Source organism: Phoxinus phoxinus, assembly GCF_949152265.1.
Source record: "Phoxinus phoxinus genome assembly, chromosome: 8".
Taxonomy (NCBI): Eukaryota; Metazoa; Chordata; class Actinopteri; order Cypriniformes; family Leuciscidae; genus Phoxinus; species Phoxinus phoxinus.
Genome location: NC_136883.1, coordinates 31,759,891 through 31,779,638, shown reverse-complemented (window position 1 = coordinate 31,779,638; position 19,748 = coordinate 31,759,891). Strand labels below are relative to the sequence as shown.

At 39.4% G+C, this 19,748-nt stretch overlaps 2 protein-coding genes across 11 annotated transcripts in view; both read right to left on the bottom strand.

Annotated features, from left to right (window-relative positions):
- Window positions 1–577: 577 nt before the first annotated feature.
- ctcf (CCCTC-binding factor (zinc finger protein)) lies at window positions 578–7,874 on the bottom strand. 6 transcript variants are annotated; one of them, XM_079621425.1, is made up of 14 exons: window positions 7,603–7,745; window positions 6,014–6,120; window positions 5,899–5,928; window positions 5,240–5,806; window positions 4,806–5,145; window positions 4,517–4,687; window positions 4,288–4,421; window positions 4,067–4,187; window positions 3,802–3,951; window positions 3,523–3,683; window positions 3,236–3,418; window positions 3,005–3,146; window positions 2,589–2,795; window positions 578–2,501 (listed from the first exon to the last, which is right to left on the bottom strand). In XM_079621425.1, exons 2-14 carry the CDS (start codon window positions 6,035–6,037, stop codon window positions 2,275–2,277), a joined length of 2,457 nt encoding a protein of 818 aa, XP_079477551.1. In that variant the 5' UTR covers window positions 6,038–6,120; window positions 7,603–7,745; the 3' UTR covers window positions 578–2,274. The 6 variants fall into 6 exon arrangements, with proteins under 6 accessions (XP_079477551.1, XP_079477552.1, XP_079477554.1 ...); XM_079621426.1 differs by having other exon boundaries at window positions 578–2,498; window positions 7,603–7,741; XM_079621428.1 differs by lacking the exons at window positions 5,899–5,928; window positions 6,014–6,120 and having other exon boundaries at window positions 578–2,498; window positions 7,603–7,874.
- A 484-nt stretch (window positions 7,875–8,358) lies between these two features.
- The window catches only part of ripor1 (RHO family interacting cell polarization regulator 1), a 55,287-nt gene continuing 43,897 nt past the window's right edge, over window positions 8,359–19,748 (bottom strand). For all 5 annotated transcript variants that reach the window (XM_079621422.1, XM_079621419.1, XM_079621421.1 and 2 more), the window contains 10 exons: window positions 18,460–19,422; window positions 16,699–16,829; window positions 16,257–16,413; window positions 15,732–15,867; window positions 15,341–15,502; window positions 14,920–15,078; window positions 11,600–11,796; window positions 10,458–10,541; window positions 10,174–10,264; window positions 8,359–9,834 (listed from right to left, as the gene is read on the bottom strand). In XM_079621422.1, coding sequence (XP_079477548.1) covers window positions 9,737–9,834; window positions 10,174–10,264; window positions 10,458–10,541; window positions 11,600–11,796; window positions 14,920–15,078; window positions 15,341–15,502; window positions 15,732–15,867; window positions 16,257–16,413; window positions 16,699–16,829; window positions 18,460–19,422 — 2,178 coding nt within the window. In that variant the 3' untranslated portion in view covers window positions 8,359–9,736. The remainder of the gene's footprint in view (window positions 9,835–10,173; window positions 10,265–10,457; window positions 10,542–11,599; window positions 11,797–14,919; window positions 15,079–15,340; window positions 15,503–15,731; window positions 15,868–16,256; window positions 16,414–16,698; window positions 16,830–18,459; window positions 19,423–19,748) is intronic.

Here is a 19,748-nt window from a genome sequence, read left to right as displayed (position 1 = left end):
TTGCAAATGTTAATATGTAAAGCTCCAGTCAGTGGTTTTGCTGTCAGCTTCACACAGATGTATAGAAAATCAAAAGTTGTACCTGTAACCTTTACTCAATAAGATCTACTGATGGCTAGATGCTAAAAAAATAAAACTGCTAAATCTTTCTACTCAGTATCTCCCTCTAGTGGAATGTTCACTAGGAAATTGTGACAACTCTGCCAACTAAAATTGTATCTGATCTACATCTACTGTCACTTGTTGCTATCCTGGGAAATATCTTACATTTTTAAATTAGGTGAAAACTAAGCATTACACAATTGTAAGAGAATTTCTCATTCATTCCATTGCTGAAGCAATATTGACTATTTAATGTTTCCGCTGCTTGGCAGATTAAAAAAAATATATATACACATCTTAAGGTAGACAATTTAAACTATTTTAAACCTTCATTGGTGCTTACTGGCACCAGTCAAAATTTTAATGCAAATGCATGTATTTTTATCCTTGCTGTAACTTGGCACAGAATAAAACAATCTATGATTCTTTCAGGTGGCAAACAATTGGAGAAGATGGAATAACAGACAACCATTGGTAAGGACAATATTTTTTATTAGCTGTACAGCAATACATTCTCCACACCATCTTACCTTATAGGCCCTCTATATACCCTCGCAGCCAAAATAAATGTCTTTATAAGGTTGGTTTTCTGACCATTGTAAAATTCAAATAGTACAGCTAGGTTAAAAAAAAAGAAAAGAAAAGAAAAAAAAAGCATTAACCTAGAATTAAGAGCTTAAAAAAAAGCAATTTAAATGCAATTACATGTTGGAGGAAAACTTCATTCTGAAACTGAAACAAATGATCAGAAATAAGGACATTGCTCTTTTGAACAAGTGACAACTTTTTACAAATATCCTATCCAAGCTTCCTCTTCTAGAAACAGCTCATATCAAAATAGCTTCCTCGAACACTCGTATTAAACTTCTTAAATTAAATGTGGTCTGAAAAACCTACTGTAAACTTTTAGTCTCCTTCCAGAATCCCATGAAATTAACAACTCGTGTCACAAACAGTTTAATATTAGGGGTGGTTGTCGGGAACACGACCACATCAAAACAGATCAAAATGATTGGAGTCATGCACGTTGCTGTATCTGCCCAGGTCTGTCCCTTTTCTTCCTTTTACAAAAGCTAGAACAAAATCCAAGGAAGCCTAATCGTCAGGTGGAACAATATTAAAGCCACTCTCTCATTAAAAGACTAAGCAACCCCTCCCCATCAAGCGAGTTGAGCAGACTCAAATGCAACGATTCAGGCTACAGTAGGACAGAAAGAAAAGGGGTTACGCAGCCTACATGATTGTTCAGGCTTTTATTTTTCCGCCAGTCATTTGAAAGCCTTCCGTGGCATGTTTCCAAACAACTACTGTTAAAAGCCATTGCCCTAGCATTCAAGGTCATCAATTCACTAGAAAAAGATTAAAATGTTCATAATAAAACAGAAAATAAAAATTATTTACAAGCAAGACTAGCCAAGATTACCTTTTTTTGTACAAATTTATCAACTGCAGGGTTCTTTTTTTTTAACATACGGATGGATGTCATCATCCCTGGCATGATAATTAGGCGGCTACATTTCTACGCTCCCTAACATTATCATCTGTGACCAGTGAAAGAGCACATGAGGAACAAACAGCGAATAAAAGTCATCATAAATGTCAAACATTGAGAGGATTTTCTTGGACAGAGGGGGTAAAAACACCCATTTCTACAGCAGTGACAGCGATTCTAGATAGCAAGGCTTAACCAGGCACAAAATTATATAGTTTCTCAATATTGCCATGGTAATGTCAGATTTGAATTGACAAATGAAGACAGAAGGTTAGCTGGGTAAAGAAAAGTCGAGATGCATGTATTATACCACGTAATGTCAGATATTCCTGCTCTCAAAAATCATCTGGCCTCTCCAAGTACACAGCAAAAATAACTCAGCAGTTGAACTACTGGTGTGATAGAAACAGTAGAAAAGCGCAGCTTTGTGATCGTCATGAGAAGACAAAATGTAATAACTTTAGGACATTGATAATTTGGAGTTTTATAGGAAAAGGTAGAGGAATAATGGAGTCTTTAAGAAATTTGATGCAGGACATGAGGCCTTAGCGTGAAATTAAAGGATGTGATGGGGGGGGGGTATGTGAGCGTGTGTGTGTGTGTAATCAGGGGACACATATGGGGATGTGCATATAAGCAAGCATGTGTGATCAGCCTGTGTGTCCACACGCATCCCCAGATCACCGGTCCATCATGCTAAGGATCATTTCAGGAGTAAGATCACCATTAGGTGCAGCTTCAGGGACAGCTAGCTGCACTGTTTCTACACCAGCCTCAACTGCCTCCACTTCCTCCACCACAGGCTGGGCAGTAACAACTGCATCAGAGCCCTCAGGCTCCTTCTTCACAATGATGTTCTCAATGGCCCCTGTGCTTTCATCCTCCACCTGGATAATGGCAGCAGCTGCTAGGAGAAGCAGAGTGGGTCATTTAGTTTAAGCCTGCTAAAATATTTTGAATGGTTTGTCTTCATACACAGACACACACACAGTACCTGTGGTTGTTTTGGCGATAGACTTTGTAGGAGAGGCTTTGGGTGCATTCTTGGGGGGTCTGCCCCGTTTCCTCTTAACGGGAGGTTCAGCTGGTGCAGGGATGGGAACGCTGGGTGGAGCCTGTTCCACATCCATCTGTTCATCTTCGAGAAGCTCATCTTCTTCCTCTTCATCAATGTCATCAAGGTCAGGTTCTCCATGCTCATCTGAGATATTCAGACGACAGTTAAAGCTTTCATAAAACCATTAAAAGTAATGATTTAAATTTAGCACATAATCAAACATTTCATTCTAATAATCCACGTGTTAAAACAGGTTTAGATAACCTAGTTATCTTAATAGTTCTTAATCAAGTATTTCTTCAGCTACTAAAGTCACACCAGCATAGTAGCAGAACTAGAGCCAAGTTACACACCACTATCATCGTCGTCATCATCATCCTTTCTAGAGCGCATCTTCCTCTTTCGGCCACCACGAGCCCTTTTGGGTGGAGTTCCGTTCTCTCCATCAGCAGAATCCACACCAGTGCAGTTCTCTGCATGTCTGGCCATGGTATTCTGTTAGAAGTGTAAAAAAATGTTTAACAACGATTCCTGGATCCATTGGCACCATAAAATTCATCTGACCTCTTTGAAATGTACCATACCCTGCGAGTGAAGGTCTTGCCACACTTGGTGCAAACAAAGGATGTGGGTACAAAGTTGGGATCATGGTAGCGCCGAAAGTGCATATCCAGGAGCTGTTTCTGTCTGAAAGTCTTCTCACATTGGCTGCAGGCGTATGGCTTCTCCCCAGTATGTGTGCGCTTGTGCATTACCATGTGACGCTCCTGTTAGCAAGGGCCAGAGTAAATTAAATAAATCAGATTTTAAAACACTGCAATTAACGAATGCTTATACTGAACAATTAAAACCATTTCATAAGCTGTCTGACCTGACGGCACGCATAGTCACACTGGTCACACTTGAAGCGTTTCTCATTTTTGTGGGACTTCTGATGCTGGATGAGAGCATAGCGCTCATGGAACACCGCATCACAGTAACGACACTTTCTGCCCTGCTCAATGTAGGAATGCTGCTTACGGAGGTGCACACCTGCAATGGGCACAAATTAAAACATTTTAACTTCAATACACCACAAGTATTTTCCAAGCGGTCATTGCCATTAAAAAGCCCACTATAATTAGCCATTAACTACAAAATGAAATTTTACCGAGATCGCTTTTGCGAGCAATAACTGTGTCACAGTGGGGGCAGTGAAATTTTGCCACATTTTCGGTGTGCTTCTGCAGAATGTGCATCTTCATGGTACCACTCTGGGTAAAACGTGCATGACAGATATAGCACTCATAGGGCTTCTCTCCTGTAGGATAGAAAAAAGCAACAAGTCTTTTTAGCAACATGTCAATTCAATTTAAATAACAGACTAAAAAAAATTTGTTCATAATAAATAAAGAGAAATGGTATGTGCTGCTGACCTGAGTGGGTCCTCATATGTCTCTTCAGCTTATAGGTATCTCTGCTGGCATAGCTGCACAAACTGCACTGGAACGGACGTTCTCCAGTGTGGGAGCGAATGTGCCGCTTCAGCTTGCTAACCTGAAATGTGTCAAAGCTCAATTAAATTCAGGCACAATAAAGGAAATCAAAAAGGAATGCATTTTCCCATAAAATAGAATTGCGATGCTATAAGACCAACCTCTACACTAGCATAGTCACACATGGAGCACTTGAATGGTTTCTCATGAGTGTGCTTGTAGCGTCTGTGTCGCACCAGCTCTCCACTGGTGACGAAGGCCATGTCACAGTCAGTGCACTTATGTGGTCTGGTGCCTGTCAGAAAGAATAAAAGGTTCGTTCAATTTCTAATTCACACTAGAGAGCCTAAATGTTCCTTTCCACTAATGGATTGAAAGGAGATCATGTACCTGTGTGGGTGTTGAGATGGTTCCTCAGCAATGTCACAGTCCTGAAGGCTCGTCCACAAAGATGGCACTTGTGAGGCCTTTCATCCGTGTGGCTCTTCATGTGGCGATCCAGATTGGAACGGCGCGGGCAGGTGTAACTGCACAGCTCACACTGGAATGTTTTCTTAACACCTGTAAGCAGTGGAGAAAAATCCAGTGATTTAGTAGACCTGGCACAGATCTAACATTGTGATTATATTTTAATATCATGCAAGACCCGGTTAATTTTGTATGCATCACACATTCTCACCTTTCTTCTTGATTTTGGTTGGTTTGGGTGGTTTCATATTACCAACAACTTTCTCAGCATTGACTTCAGAAAGCAGTCCCTCCTGCTGCTCCTCCTCAAAGTCATACACAGACACGTCCATGTCTTTATCGCCCTCCGTGTTGTAGCGCAGCTTGCTTTTCTTAGTCTTCTTAACCTTTTTAATAGGGGGTGCGTAATCTGGATCTTTGGCCCACGCGGGGTCTTCATTTTGGGCTTCACCCATCTCCTCCTCCTCCTGCTGTGGAGGCTGATCCTCTTGGGCCTGGAGCTCGTCTTGCTCCACAGTTTCCACTTCTCCATTTGCACCCACTTTGACAACCTGTAGGAGAAGATATAACATTTCAATTCACAAGATAGTCAGAGCCCACTGCATTTAAAACTGTAGTCTGTTCGAAGCAGAAATTATGGCCAACCTGGAAGCCCTCAGGCAATGGCAGGGTGTGACAGATGACTGGCTCCCCATCTTTAGGCATGGCAGTGGCATCAACCAGTGTCCCTTGCAGCTCTTCCACAGTGGCAGCAGTGACAGGGACAGCAGAAACAGGCACCTGCACTAGCTGCAGCTCTCCCAAGCCCAACTGCTGCTCCTCCATATTCACAACCTGAAGGGTGATGATCTGAGTGTCATCGACAGTTGTGACTGTGGCTTCATGGGCAGCACCAGCCACACCAACAGGTGCTCCGACGGCAGCCTCCATGACTTCGGTCTTCATCTGGAGCAGGGCAGGGTCCAGGGAGTCCATCACCATCATCTCCACACTGCTGTTGACATTAACTACACTCTCAACCAACTGTTGCTGGGCCTCCACCACAGGCTGTCCTTCAATCTGGACTTGCTCTAACCCAGCAGCCTGCAACAATTCAGCTCCCACATCCTCATCTTCTCGCCGCCTTTGGTATGTCTTACATTCCTTAGCCTTGAAGGCATCCCCTGCATCTTCCACCACCGCCTCAGTCGGTCCCCCTTCCATGGGTAATACCTATTGCGATTCAAAGCAAAAAAGTTAGAACGTAACACTAGATGTAAGATGCTAAAGTTTTCCTACCTGACTGCAATCTGTAGTTTACTTACATACACACACTGAGACAGGCTGCTATCAACCTTGCAAAAGGTGAACAAAAGAGTAGAGTTGGCACTTCCATAGGTATCCATGACTTTGGTGTTTGTATCTGTACTGTGAGTTTACCTGCATCAAAAAGGAATACTTCATCTCTCTACCCCTGCCTCCACCACTTTCTGCCTCCGATGAATGTGCTACCTGTCTCAACTCTGCTTCTTACTACCTAGCTCAACCTGTTGGGATGCAAACAAATCAATCCATCAATGTGCAAAACAAAACATACTTTCAGATTACAGCTTTTTTTTCTTGAACACATCCCTCTTTGGGGTTAATTAATATACATTTTAATATTATGGTGTGTAGGCTATGTATGCATGTATATATTTTTACTATTATGGTGTGCATGTGTGTGTGTATATATATATATAAATATAAAAATAACGTAACATACACATATATAAAGTTTGTTTTCCTAACACATTAACACCAATAATATACATGACCTCGGAAAACTTGCAACTTGAACGCAAGTTCTATCAAACCAATACCAAGTCTTGCACTCTTGATTCAAAGCCAGAAAGCATCATAACCGATTCACGCTTCTACTTCCTCATGATCGCGCGCATTTGGCCACCAACCCATAAAACCGACAAAATGTGTCCCACTATCCTTACCTTCACACGTTTTAAAACACCCTTATGATTTTCCACAGCAAGAGGGCATTCTGCGATGGTTAATCGTGTTTTTGTACCACTACCAGTCGGGTTGTAGAGGGAGCTCTCTACAGTTTTTATCCCTTCAGTCGTTTGTTGCTTGAGGTTAGTCTTTCAAGAGTGAGCGGTCGCACCGAGACCAACGACTGCGGCGATCCGGCTGTTTTCAGGCGATAAACGCTGGGATTCGGGGAGTGCGAGGCGAGGCTCGGTCTTGCTTATCAAAAATGGCTATCCTTATAGTTTGGCAACGACATCTTCCTCGTTTGATTTTAACCTGCGCAACACGCTTAGCATCGGCGACAGGACAGATGCTAAGTCAAAGACGCAGTTATTTTTTTATTCAACGTAGACTTAAACACGTCATTTTGGGATTTCAGGAGTGATAAAGACCAAAGAGCAAACAGAGGCCATCGTAATGGGACTTTATTATCGCCGAACCGGGTCAATGTTTCATCGTCTCGGGTTTGAATTTAACTGCTCGAGGAGGGGCGCGAACAGGGCGATAGGCGCGAGCTAAAATATGTTTTACGGCTTAAAATAGTACATATTACGAGTAAAACCTCGCGAATTTGGCGTTTGTGTATTAATCTGCTTGTTCTAAACAGTTTGGTCCATGTATGGTTGGAAATTGGTTAACTTTAAGAGGCATATTAGCTGGTTGGCTAAGTGCGCGTGCAGAAACGGCGGGTTTCTAAAGACAGGAAACAAAGAGAAGAAACAGAAAATGGACGCCTGGCCTAAATATTGAAGCAAACATCCTGGCGTTAAATAATGACATCGTGGTGAAATGCCGTCTGATATAGTCTTAATAGTGCTTAATAATCAGGCTGAAGCCCGAACTTCTGGGTTATAAATGTTTTTTGCTAAATTTTCGATAACGATAGAGGGAGACAAACACCCCCCGCCAGCCGCCTGCACTGGGAGCCCCATCGTGACACCTAGAGGCCGATTAAAGCTCCTGCAAAACTCCCCCCTTTCGGAAAAGTAGCGCTGTTTTACCTGCGTTTCGTGATTTGCTGTCGCGTTGAATTCGACAGAAAGCCCAGGGTTTGTTCTTCCTTTAGGACGAGACGGAGTAATATTGCGTCCTTCACCTCCGGCGGTTTTAATCCTCTCCCGCTTTTGCAGAGTAGGCTCCGCACAAAATGGCGGCCCTTAGCGGCTGTTGCGCATGCGCGTCACGCAGGGGGGCGGTGGCGAGGGGGAGGGCTGTAAACAAAAGCAGTGTGCGGATTGGCCGTGTGGGGCGCTACTTTTGAATTACGGGATGTGGGCTTTTTTTAGACGTTAAGTCATAATTTGTATCAAAGTATGTTTAACGTTGCCGTATCTGATCCTCTTATTACAATATAAGAAGGTACTAGAAAAGGATAGAATAGCTTAAATGTGTTCCCACACTCCCAAATTGGAAATATCAGTGTGAAAGCCTATACAATTTAAATGAAATCTGTAGATTAATCCTAAAATAGTGTTTTTATAGTATACAGTACATCTAAAACACACTCATATATATATATATATATAAATCACCAAGTGTGGGAACCCTGCTTTAATCAATACACTATTGATATTTGACTCATCTATTATGTAATACTGTTTTGATTTATGTTAATTCCTTTATTATTGAATTAGTCTATTTGCGCATGTGTGCATGCATATGGAAATGCTCAAAATATGTAATCCCTTTATTTTCACATTTTCTTTGTGACAAAGTCCAAATAACAAATTTGTTAATAAACAAATCAGGCAAGTTTTAGTGTTCATAATTTTAATAGTTTCCTTTACAGTTGATGTCAACAATATCCTTGTCAGACAATATACATATTTAGAGTAAATAAAAAAATCAAAAGTAAATCAGTTATTTAATGCTGCACAATCTGTAGATAATAATGAAAAATATATTTAAATCTGTTCTGCAGTTTGCAATCCTAAACCGCAGTCTTAAGTTTTAAATAGTCTATCTATCTCATTCTCTTGCTCCCCATACTAATTTGAGGCACTTATACACTGAAGAGGCGTTCCTTGTCATATTGAAGCCTGAAACAGATTGAACTAGAAAATAATGTTATTTAAAAACAAATGAACCTTCCCTGGTTCCAACTCAGAACCTTTCAGTCTAGCAGCACTGGAGAAATGCTCTGAGTCAAACATGATCTATGGCCACTCTAAAGATCACAAGCACAGAGAGGTTGTCGGAAACCATTTCAAAAGGCAATATTTACCACTGTTACAGCTTTCACTCCATAATAATGATGACATATTTAAGAATGAATAAAAAAATGAACAGCTTCACCACTTTTACAGCAGATATTACATTGCCAGTGGCTCAAATGTGAATCAAATCAGATCTGCATTTGCTTTTGAGCATTTAAACATTTAAACTAAATTACAACACAAAACATTTACACTTCCAATGGGATATATATATATATATATATATATATATATTCTGTATCAGTAAAGAATATGACAGTATGGAATGGCACTGTTACACTTTTATGGCAACAAAGTCCCTATGAAAGTTTGGGATTAATAAGGAAATATTTTCCAAGATCCCCATCCTACTTTCTGAGGTGTGACCTCAGCTATCAACATACATTCTCCAATCAATATGTACACACATAAGCACTCTTCACAAAGTGGTCAATCGTATTCTCCATGTACTCTGCAGCTAGTCACTGCCTACTTGCATCAATAAAGTGAAAATATCACTTTATCTCCTATCACTATCAGTCATCACTTGTATTGCTGACTAGGGTCCAGCTTCATTCCATGAATCATGAAGGCAACGCCGAAGCTTAAGGCAGCAAAACATTGTTTATAAACCCACACCCACCTATGTATCTTACCTCATCACTTTACAGTAGTTCATCTCTTAGGCCATGTCCAAAATATGAATAACATACAGACCAACATACAAGTCCTCTTGTCTAATGATTGTAAAACATTCGCCAATGTCTTTGAGGACGATGCTGACACTCAATCTGTAAGAGTGTGATCACGCTGATTTGTGTTATTTAAACCTGTTTGATAGTAATGTGCATTTAATAGTTTGTAATTGGCATGATCGTGAAGGTGAGGATACTGAGACGCAAGTACATTGTTTTCAACAAGTATCGGCCAGTTGATTGTGTTAGAAAGCCGTACTGGCCATACTGCCGGGTGCAAAAAGGCGGGACATTCCATCTTGTGAGGACTCAAGGTGTCGATGGGCCATCTTCCCCTCCTCACCTGCAATTAAAACAAGTGAAATGGAAATAAGATACATTGTCCTCTTTAAAATGAAAATACCTTTTGACAAAAATGTTTTGGTATTTAATCGGAAAATCATGATCACAAATTATGTTCATAAATTGTTCACAAACTACGTTGCAAAACTTGACCTATTTTTAAAACTATAAGAATGTATTTTTTCTGGACCTGGAATGAAATTCTAATCTTTCCAGTTTTTCCATGGCTCACCGTGGCAACACATTATTTCACATTTGCAGCAGATCCATGCTTTCAGTTTCATTACTGATATTTCCTTTAGCAGTCCATTTTCTGTTGTTTAGTTCATTCACTGCTTACCTAGCACAAGCAGAGCTTGTTTGGCAGCATCCCTCACATCCTCTTTATCTGTCCGGCACAGATACACCAGCTGCTCAATGCTCTCTTTGGCCTGTGATGCACAAACGCAGACAGACACTTTACTTTAAGTCCTCCACCAACACTGAGGTGTGATGCTGCATATAATCTGATTCCCACTCAAATCAAGTTATACAAGCATATATAAAACAGTATAGGAAAAAATAAACGTTGATTGAGTGGCGCCGAGTTATTGAGGAGAGATGTTTAGCCATGCATGAACTGACCTTCAGACATGCGAGTGCTTTACATCCACACACTCGCGTCTCAACGCCTTCATCCTCCAGCAACTCTAGACAGCTCACCAGCGCCTGAGACAGAACAATAATGAGAGACACTGAGACGATTCAATCGAAACCCTTTCTGAATAACAAAGCATTAAAACTTTTACTTTGCATTTTCTGGTGATGATTAGGGATGCACAAATATTAACATTCTGGACAATACCAAAGCCCATTATTGTTTTCATGTTATGGGGGATAACTGATACATGGTCAGTATTAAAAATTACATATACTGTTTTGCCTAAAACATTAAATTATACAATAAAAAATGTAACACTAAAAACTCAAATCTATCATTTTAAATGCTACTAGTGAATTTAGGCATCACAACATTATGTACAACACAGTACAGTATGAAAAATACATATTCTTTCTGAAATTTTCTAAAGATTACATTTAACAGTGCAAAATTATTAGTGTTTTTTTTAGATTAACTTTAAGTGAGCATTAGACAATGTTATTTTAGTATCACTGATGAACTACTAGTGTTTTTTTACTTTTGTTTCCTGTTTTCATTTTAATTTTAGTTAAAGTTTTAGTAATTTTGTTGTGTTTATGTAGTTTTAGTTATTTTAGTACTTAAAATATACACAAGTGAGTACAATTGCAACTAGCTGAAATAATTGTATATATTCTAATTATTTATTTAATTATAATAATATATTTTTTTTTTTTGTAATTAAAATATATATATATGGTTTTAGTTAATGATAATAACTATGACATTAGATGACAGAAAAGGTCATCTAAATTTAAAAATAGGGTAAATTTAGCGTGGAAAAGTTTGGAGACATTTTGCAGAATGAATGTTTCTCATGATCTGAAAAACCATGTGATCTCATAACTTATTCTTAAACTCGTGATATTGACAAAGTATTTTGTTTTTAATTTGAGCCTATAATTTATTATTATGTTTAAAAAAAAAAGTAAACAAGTAGCCATACACCTTTTGACTAGTGGTGGATAAATAACCATGGATGTGCAAGTTCCTGAAGTTCATTTGACCTGCAAATCTGTTGAAATATTCACCACCAAAAGCACAAACAGAGAGTTTTTGCAGGAGGATGGTTAAGCGCACTTCTTACCCTCTCCCTGTGGCGGGTTTGGTCCGCTAGACTCCGCAGCAGGGAACTGGCAGCGCTGCACACTTTCCCCCTCGGGTCCCTCAGCAGCAGACTGACTGCCCGCAAGCCCTCCCTCTTCAGACTACACTCTGGAGGCTTCTTCAAAGATTTTACCAGAACATCTTGATCTCCAGACTGCAGGCATTGAACTAGCCACACTACAGGAGAAGGAGAACGAAAGAGAGACAAGGATGAAACGGATACGCTGCAGAGAAAATATGAGGCGGGGGAGGAGTGGAAAGATGCACAGAGAAACCACAACGACAGAGAGGTTGAATGGGGGTGTTGGGAGGGGTTGATACTACTCCAGATGCGTTGCAGATCACTCTTGCTAATGAATGTTATAGTCCATTAACACTTAAGGGCGTTCACAATTCACAACAATCTGCAGCAACATACAGCAGCGACAAAAACATTTCTCATTTTCAATGAAAGATCTCAATTTGTAATAAACTTTCAGTGTGATGTGAATTGGATTTTGCATTCAATCACATTTCTGATCACTTTTTCTCTCTCTCTCTAGCATCCAGCACTCACTCAAGTCTCGTTACACTGAGAGTTATTTTAATGCTGGAGGTCCCAAATGGCTGTACTGTTGGTCAAATACGGTGTTTTTGCTGCTGAATGCCGTAACATCATTGGTGAGCTGTAAACTAGTTTTTAAAAAACTACCCCTGGTTTCACAGACAAGGCTTCGGCTTAGTTCCAGACTAAAATGCATGTTTGAGCTGTTTTAACTGAAAGCTACTTGCACTGACATATCTTAAAATGTCAGTGCCATTGTTTTGTCTCAAGATGCACACCAGTAAAGTTTTTTTCTAAGGCACGTTTATTAAAGCTACTTACATTTCCTTATTGAACTAAGGCTTAATATAGTTAATAAGGCTTAATTTCCTGGCTTAATATAAGCCCTGTCTGTGAAACCAGGCCTAAGTAAAATATATTGTTAGATTTATGTATACAATAATAATAATATAACTGTCCACACCATAAAAAAAGAAATCTTGATTTACTCTGTTTAAAATAAAATGGGGTTGGTAAGCTTTTTTATGTTTTTGAAAGTCTTATATGCTCACCAAGGCTGCATTTATTTGATAAAAAATACAGTAAAAACAGTAATATTGTGATATACTATTACTAATTAAAATATTTTAGTATATCATAATTATGCTTCATGCAGTGTGTAATATAGCTGTTTGTGAATTTAAAAGGTCTGCAAAGTTTTAAAGATCAAAGTGCACGACACATAAATTATTATACATTATTCAGACCAATCAGAGCAGAGTAGGCTGGCGGAAAGGAGGGGTTTCGAGAAACTGAATCTTTGAACGAACCGTTTTCAGACTCTTTGAGAAATCAGGTAATGTGCAAAGTAATTTACAGTAAAAATACAGTAAAAACAGTAAAATTGTGAAATATCATTACTATTTAAAATATCTGTTTTCTGTTTTAATATATTTCCAGCATCATTATTCCAGTCTTCACTGTCACATGATCATTCAGAAATCTTTCTAATATGCTAATTTGGAGCTCAAGCAACATTTCTTATTATTATCAATGTTAAAACAAGTTGTGCTTCTTATATTTGTGTGGAATTTTTATTTCAAGATTCTTTGATGAATAGAAAGTTCAAAAGAGCAGCATTTATTTACTCTCACTTTTGATCAATTTAATGTGTCCATGCTGAATAAATGTATAATCATATGTATTATTAAGTACAATTATTTAAAATTAGGGGTGGGCGATATGGCAAAAATATCATATCACGATTTTTTTCAGGAAAATCACGATTCACGATTTTATCACGATTCCTTTTCATGTTGGTTTTACTATTTTGCAAGTGACTGAGCATCACAGCCAAACTAATGTCCCTATTTTAAAAACAAAGCCTTAGATAACAACATATAAAATAAAAAAGAATGGCAGACATTTAGGCCAAAGTGGCGAAGATAAAAAATATTTGTCACTGTCTTTGTTATTAAAAATTAAGAACAAAGATACACATACACAACTTAATATACAAATAAAAAAAACAGTGCTTTATTTTTTCAGCTATAGGTATATTTAACAGCATTGAAGAAAGTAATTAAATGAACAAATATGAAAATAAAACACAACATCGACTTCACTATATAAATTTTACATTGATTCTTATTAAAGCTACTATTAAAGTTCTCAGTCAAGAGTGAGTGAGATGCTCTTTGTATTTTGTTGTTTTATTAACAGGGATAGTTCTCCCAAAAATTTAAATTCTCTCAAGCCGCTTTAAACCCGAATAAGTCTCCCTCTTCTGTTGAAAATAAAAGTTATTTGGAGGAATGTGGGTAAACAAACAGTTGATGTACCCCAGTGACTTCCATAATAGTTTTTTCCTACTATGGTAATCAATGGGGACCAGCAACCGTTAGCCACACTCCTCAAAATATCTTCTTTTGTGTTCAGCACAAGAAATAAATTAATACAGGTTTGGAACAACATTAGAGAGTGAGTAAATAATGACAGAATTTTTATTTTTGGGTAACTGTCCCTTTAAGGACAAGCGGCAGCATGTTTACTATTAGGGCTACTGTCACTTTAAGATCTGCGCGCAACGAGTCTACACGCATTTGACAAGGCAGATTTTTTCTTCATTTTTTCTATTGTTCTTTCACTTTAGACATAACCAACTTTGTTTATGTAAACCTTGTGTGTATTTGACAGTAATAGCGCAATAAGATAACTTAGTTCAGTAACGGGCGCTGTTAGACAGGCTTTTAGTGCATGTGCGCGCGTCGGGTCTATTGCGCTCAGAAAAGCGCCCGTTAGAACAGCGCATCAGCAGCGAATGACATGTTTAACCGGCAAGGCTTTAAAGCACATGCAAATAATTCATTTTTATGAACTACAGTGTCCCGTTCCTCTGCATTTCATGTGGATATACGTCGCGCTGTACAGTATGTTGAGACGGAGACGCCAGAAATGCAAACTGATAAAATGGACGATCCTACGATATTTCTTCAAAAGCAGATCGTGGAGACATTTTAATCGTCCATGATCAAAAATCGTAATATCGCACACCCCTATTTAAAATTATATATAATAAAAGTAAATTTACTTTAGAAAAATCTTAGTGACTTCAAACTTTTGAGAACTGTTACGCCAGATTCTCTGATATCGTACATTTATTTGAGAAGCAAAATTGTGTATTTTGTTTTACGGATGTTTGCATTTTTTGCTGGTCGGATTTGTCGCTGCGAATTACAGTCCATGTGCACAGGCCTTCATATGGCCCTTAAAAGTACCTTCTTCAGCCAGCTCAGGAATGTGTGTGTCCAAGTCATTCACCCCCTCTGCTTCCAGGTAGCTCCAAAACTGGAAGAGGGAGAGAGTCTCTTTGGATGCACCTCCTGCACGCCTGGGCAGCTTCCTCTCTAGGATCCGCTCCAGCAGACGAAGAAACACTAACACACACACATAAGTTCAGTTTAACAGAGCGTCAAAAGACAATCTGATTAGGCCTACTGAAATTTAGTCTACGGTCTCATCAGAAACAATGATCAGCAGGAGATTAAATACTTCCAGTAGATGAAATAAAGGAAGTTATAGTTAATGTTGTAATTGATGTCGATTAATGGATTGTGTAGTTCAATTTAGAAACCAATCTGCCAATAACTAATTTCCAGTGCTTGATCATGCATTAATACACTACACGCACACACATACCTGTGTCTGTGAAGCCGACTCCTCTCTCTGGGAGTCTGCTGGCATAAGCATCGCTGAGCGCCTGTAAGAAGGCCTCTGTGGAGGTGCTGTACACACTGCAGCCATCCGTGCACTGCCGCCATAGCAACACAGCCCCTTGGCACTGATCTAACTGTGGAACAACTGCTCCGACAAACAAAGACAATGTCAGAAAAAGAGGTGGTCGTGAGGAAAAAATACTGACAAATACGTGAAATAACATTCTGTTGTATAAGATCTGTGACACATGGCAAACAATCTATGAACATTTGCTGAAATAAGAGTATATAGTTGAGATACAAAGGAAGCACCACACAGAGAAAACTGAGGTAAAGTGATATAACGGTTTAATTTAAAAACCTGCGAGACTCACCCTCCTCTGGTTGGATGACTCCGCCCCTTGAGTCCTTCACAACCCATCGTATGAGCTCGAGGACTCTCGCCTCCCTGAGAAGTCGGTCCAGAGCGTACATCTCCCCACAGCGCAGAGGCCCGAATGTGCCTAACCTCTGTTTACAAAGACAAAACACAAAGTATGAATACAGACGCTCAGACAGTGAAAACACTTATATATAAAACACACTATATGTGCTAATTAATCTAATTAATCACACACACACCTACACATATATATTTAGATAAACACTCAAAATGTTGCTACTGTTACTTTAGACATCCTTTATAATTTTAGAAATTATTATTATTATTATTATTATTGAATATTAATAGTATATTAATCAAGAAGTGAATTCAATAAGAGCATCAATACTTCTGTCGGTTATATTGTTTTTACACTTATGCTCAACACAATAAAAAAAATAAAAAAACTGACTTCTGCACACATTCCGATTATTCTTATATATGTAACCAAATGTCCATATGAAGTACAGTAACTGACCAGCAGCTGTGAGCTGCAGTTCTTCAGATGAACCAGCAGGGTGTGATCTAGAGCCGGGCAGCCCGTGCTGAGAGGACCGGAGGGAGTGTCCCAACATCGCGCCTCACAGCCCTCATCCTCTCCTGCGCTCTCCACAGCCGCTGGGCGCTCCTCTGCGCTGTATCAGTCAAAACATACACAGAACAAACACACGTCAAACAAGAGAAGAAAAATGGCAAAAACATTTTCTGAAAAAGAGTGCACTGAACATAGATGAAGTTGTGAAGTCATTCGCTCAAACTGACGGTTGTCTTTCAAGGCACTGGGTGGCAGTAGAGTCACGTAACATTATAGAAGCAATGTATTTTGATGAAAAACCTTGGTTGAACTTGGTTTCTTTCTCTTTTTTTACTATAAAATACCCCTTGACAGCAGAAAGGTAAGACATTTCTAATGTTCTGACCTGTCTGTCACACTCTGCCTCTCGCCATCCTCCTCCTCTTCCTCTAAGTCTGATGTATTGAGGAAGTCAAAGCTTCCAAGAGCCGTCTCAACCGTCAAACTCACACTGGATGAGCGACTGCGACTTCGTACCTGCAGAATACACACATTTGCAAACTATAAATCTTGTTAGTTTTATAAATAATTAAAAAGGAAAAACTCTTAAAGAGTAAAATGTTTCAAAAGGTCATTAAAAACTAGTAGTTCACCCAAAAATAGTTTTCCTACAATGGATGTCAATGGGCCAACATTCTTTAAAATATATATTTGTGTGTTCAACAGAAGAAAGAAACTCATACAGGTGTGGTACCACTTGAGGGTGAGTATTAAGTAATGACAACATTTTCATTTTTGGGTGAACTATCCTTTTAAGGCCTAAAGTTAATGTTCTAGGCTAAACAGTTGATTACATGATATTATTGTCAATTACCACAATGAACATTCAACAAAAAAATCATGTTTACCGCAATGCATTTCCAATTGAAGTATATTGGGGCAAGGCACTGCACAGGATTATGTTAAATATACACTGTTCAAATATAGTCAGATATTGTGAACATGAGGCTTGTATGATAGAATCGCTAACTAACTTTGTGCAAGTTACCGGTACATCCAATCTGCAAATTTTTTATGTTAAACTCATACAAATACCTGGAGCGATGTACTTCTACTGACAGTGCAATACTGCAATTGTAGTGTTTTTTTTGTTTGTTTTGTTTTTACAAATCGAAGAGCAATTATATCTGTTAATCAACAACATGACATTCAGTGTCAATAGAGCTTAACTTGTAAAACCTGGAACATTCTTTAGGCCAATTCTGGAAAGAGACGCATTGTGTTTAGTCTATGACTAAGGTAAGATGTGCCGGGAAAACCTCCTCTGTAGACACAGGATGAAGCGGTTAACGGTGAAAGCAAGGGGGCATGTCTTTGATGAACTCTATTGTTCTACCGATGAAGACCAAAGCCTCTGAATCCAAACCCGGATCTGAGACTTTGATGGTTATCGTGGGTCATGGATACAAGGAACACCCAAAGTCTTCTGGACCCGAAACATGGAGAATCTAACATCTCAGTCAGCCAGGAAGAGCTACACCCTAAGAGGCCATTCACACATCATCCTTTTTTCCAGTCCACTGCGCTACTTTTCCGGTGTTTTTCAATGCAAACGCACGAGATGGACTTGTTTAACAGTTGCGCACGTCTTTTGCAGCATCTCGTTCATGACGGAGCGCTCTAAAAACGCTCTTTTTTTGTGCTCCACTGCAATTTTTTAACAGCAAAAATACTTTCTGGGTGAATGACCCCTAAATCTGTGAAGCTCCACTGCATGATGGAAAGGACAGAGGTTAAAGCAACTTTGTCTTCATTTTCAACCTCCTTGACCTGCTCCATCTCATAAAAGGTTTCAAATGTGGATTAATATAGCGATCTAGATATCTGTCGAAGAATCATTGTGATCGGATCTCAGAGTAATGTTAATGCAATCTAGCCATCATATCTGCATTCACAGGTCAATGTTACACAAAACAGCGCTTTTAAATTAAATAATAATAAAAAAGTATTTATCATATTTTGTATACAACATAGTTTTCAAACAACTTACATACATGTGAGTGTGCATATCATAAGCATAATTTATTTTTGAAGATAAAATTTTTCTTAAAAAAAAACTGACTCCAAACCACATGAACAAACAGTAAAAAAAAGTTGCAGCACTCACTGTTAGCGCCTCCTCCAACAGCTTCAGCTCTTGCTCTAAGACCTGCAGTTCTGGGAACTGGCCTCTGTAGTCATCAAGCGAGGACAAAACGCCACTAAGGGCCTCTTCCACGTTGCTGTCTGCTGATTGTTCCTCCAAACCACCCATTGATCTGGTGTCTACTAAAGAACCAGATTTCTCGGCCAGCAGGTCGCCTGTTTGTGTCTTTGTGATGTGTGGCTCATAAGAGGAACCAGTCCTAGGAACACCATTGTCCATCTGCTGGGACAAAGCAATAGCACTGGAGGAAGAGTCTTTGTCTCCACAGGTGGGCCTAGACGTGACCTCTGTAGCTTTTACAGCGGAGTCACAAGCTGTGGTTTCGACAGGAGAGCGACTTTCTGAACAGTTCATTGGCTCGGTGGGACAGGATGGCTCACTTGTGGAGGGATCAGGAATGGGACAGATCTCCTGAGTGTCTGGAACTACAAAACATGGTTCTGCTCGATGGGGAATATCCATGGCAATGTCACTTACAAATACCGAAGAGACCTTTGAAGTTACTTCAGTGGCCTCCACAGATTCACCTGCCAGTCTGTCTGTCGAAACACCATCTGCGCTGTTCTCGCTGATATGGCTAAGTGAGCGAGAATAGCTGGGATGGCCATTGGGCACTTCCTGTTTTACAGGAGCCTCAGTGGTGACTGTTATGGAGGCTGCTGGTTTCTTCAGATCCTCCTCTTCTTCTTCCTCCTCCTCTTCTTTCTGATTGGCCAGGCGGGTGGGAGTAGAGGTCGCTGATTCACGGGGAGCAAATGAGATTTCAATGGCAGGAGGAGCAGTTTGTAACTCAGGCTGTACTAAGTTCTTGTGTGCGTGACGCATTCCCAAGGAAAGCTGAGGACTGGAGGAATCATCTGAGGATTCAGAGGAGTTTGACCAAGCCGTTCCGTTCTCCATCTCTTCTTGCCTCCTCAACATATTCTAGTGGGGAGGAGAGATGAAAACAAATGATTATGATAATTTAAATAAAGACCCTTTCACATGACTCACGTTAATGTTTCTCAAAGCATCAAACTCTGTGGAGCAAAGCGTAAAGCTGGAACACAGCGCTCAAAGTTCAAATAATTGTAGCTTTCAGATGTCTAAATAAACTGAATTGTAAAGACAATGCTGTACACACAGCCAGTCAAAAGTTTGGGGTTGGAAAGATTTTTTAATGTTTTTAAAAGACTGTCTGACAGTTAATCAATTTGATAAATCCTTGCTGAATTAAAACAGTTATTTCTTAAATCTTACTGACCCCAAAC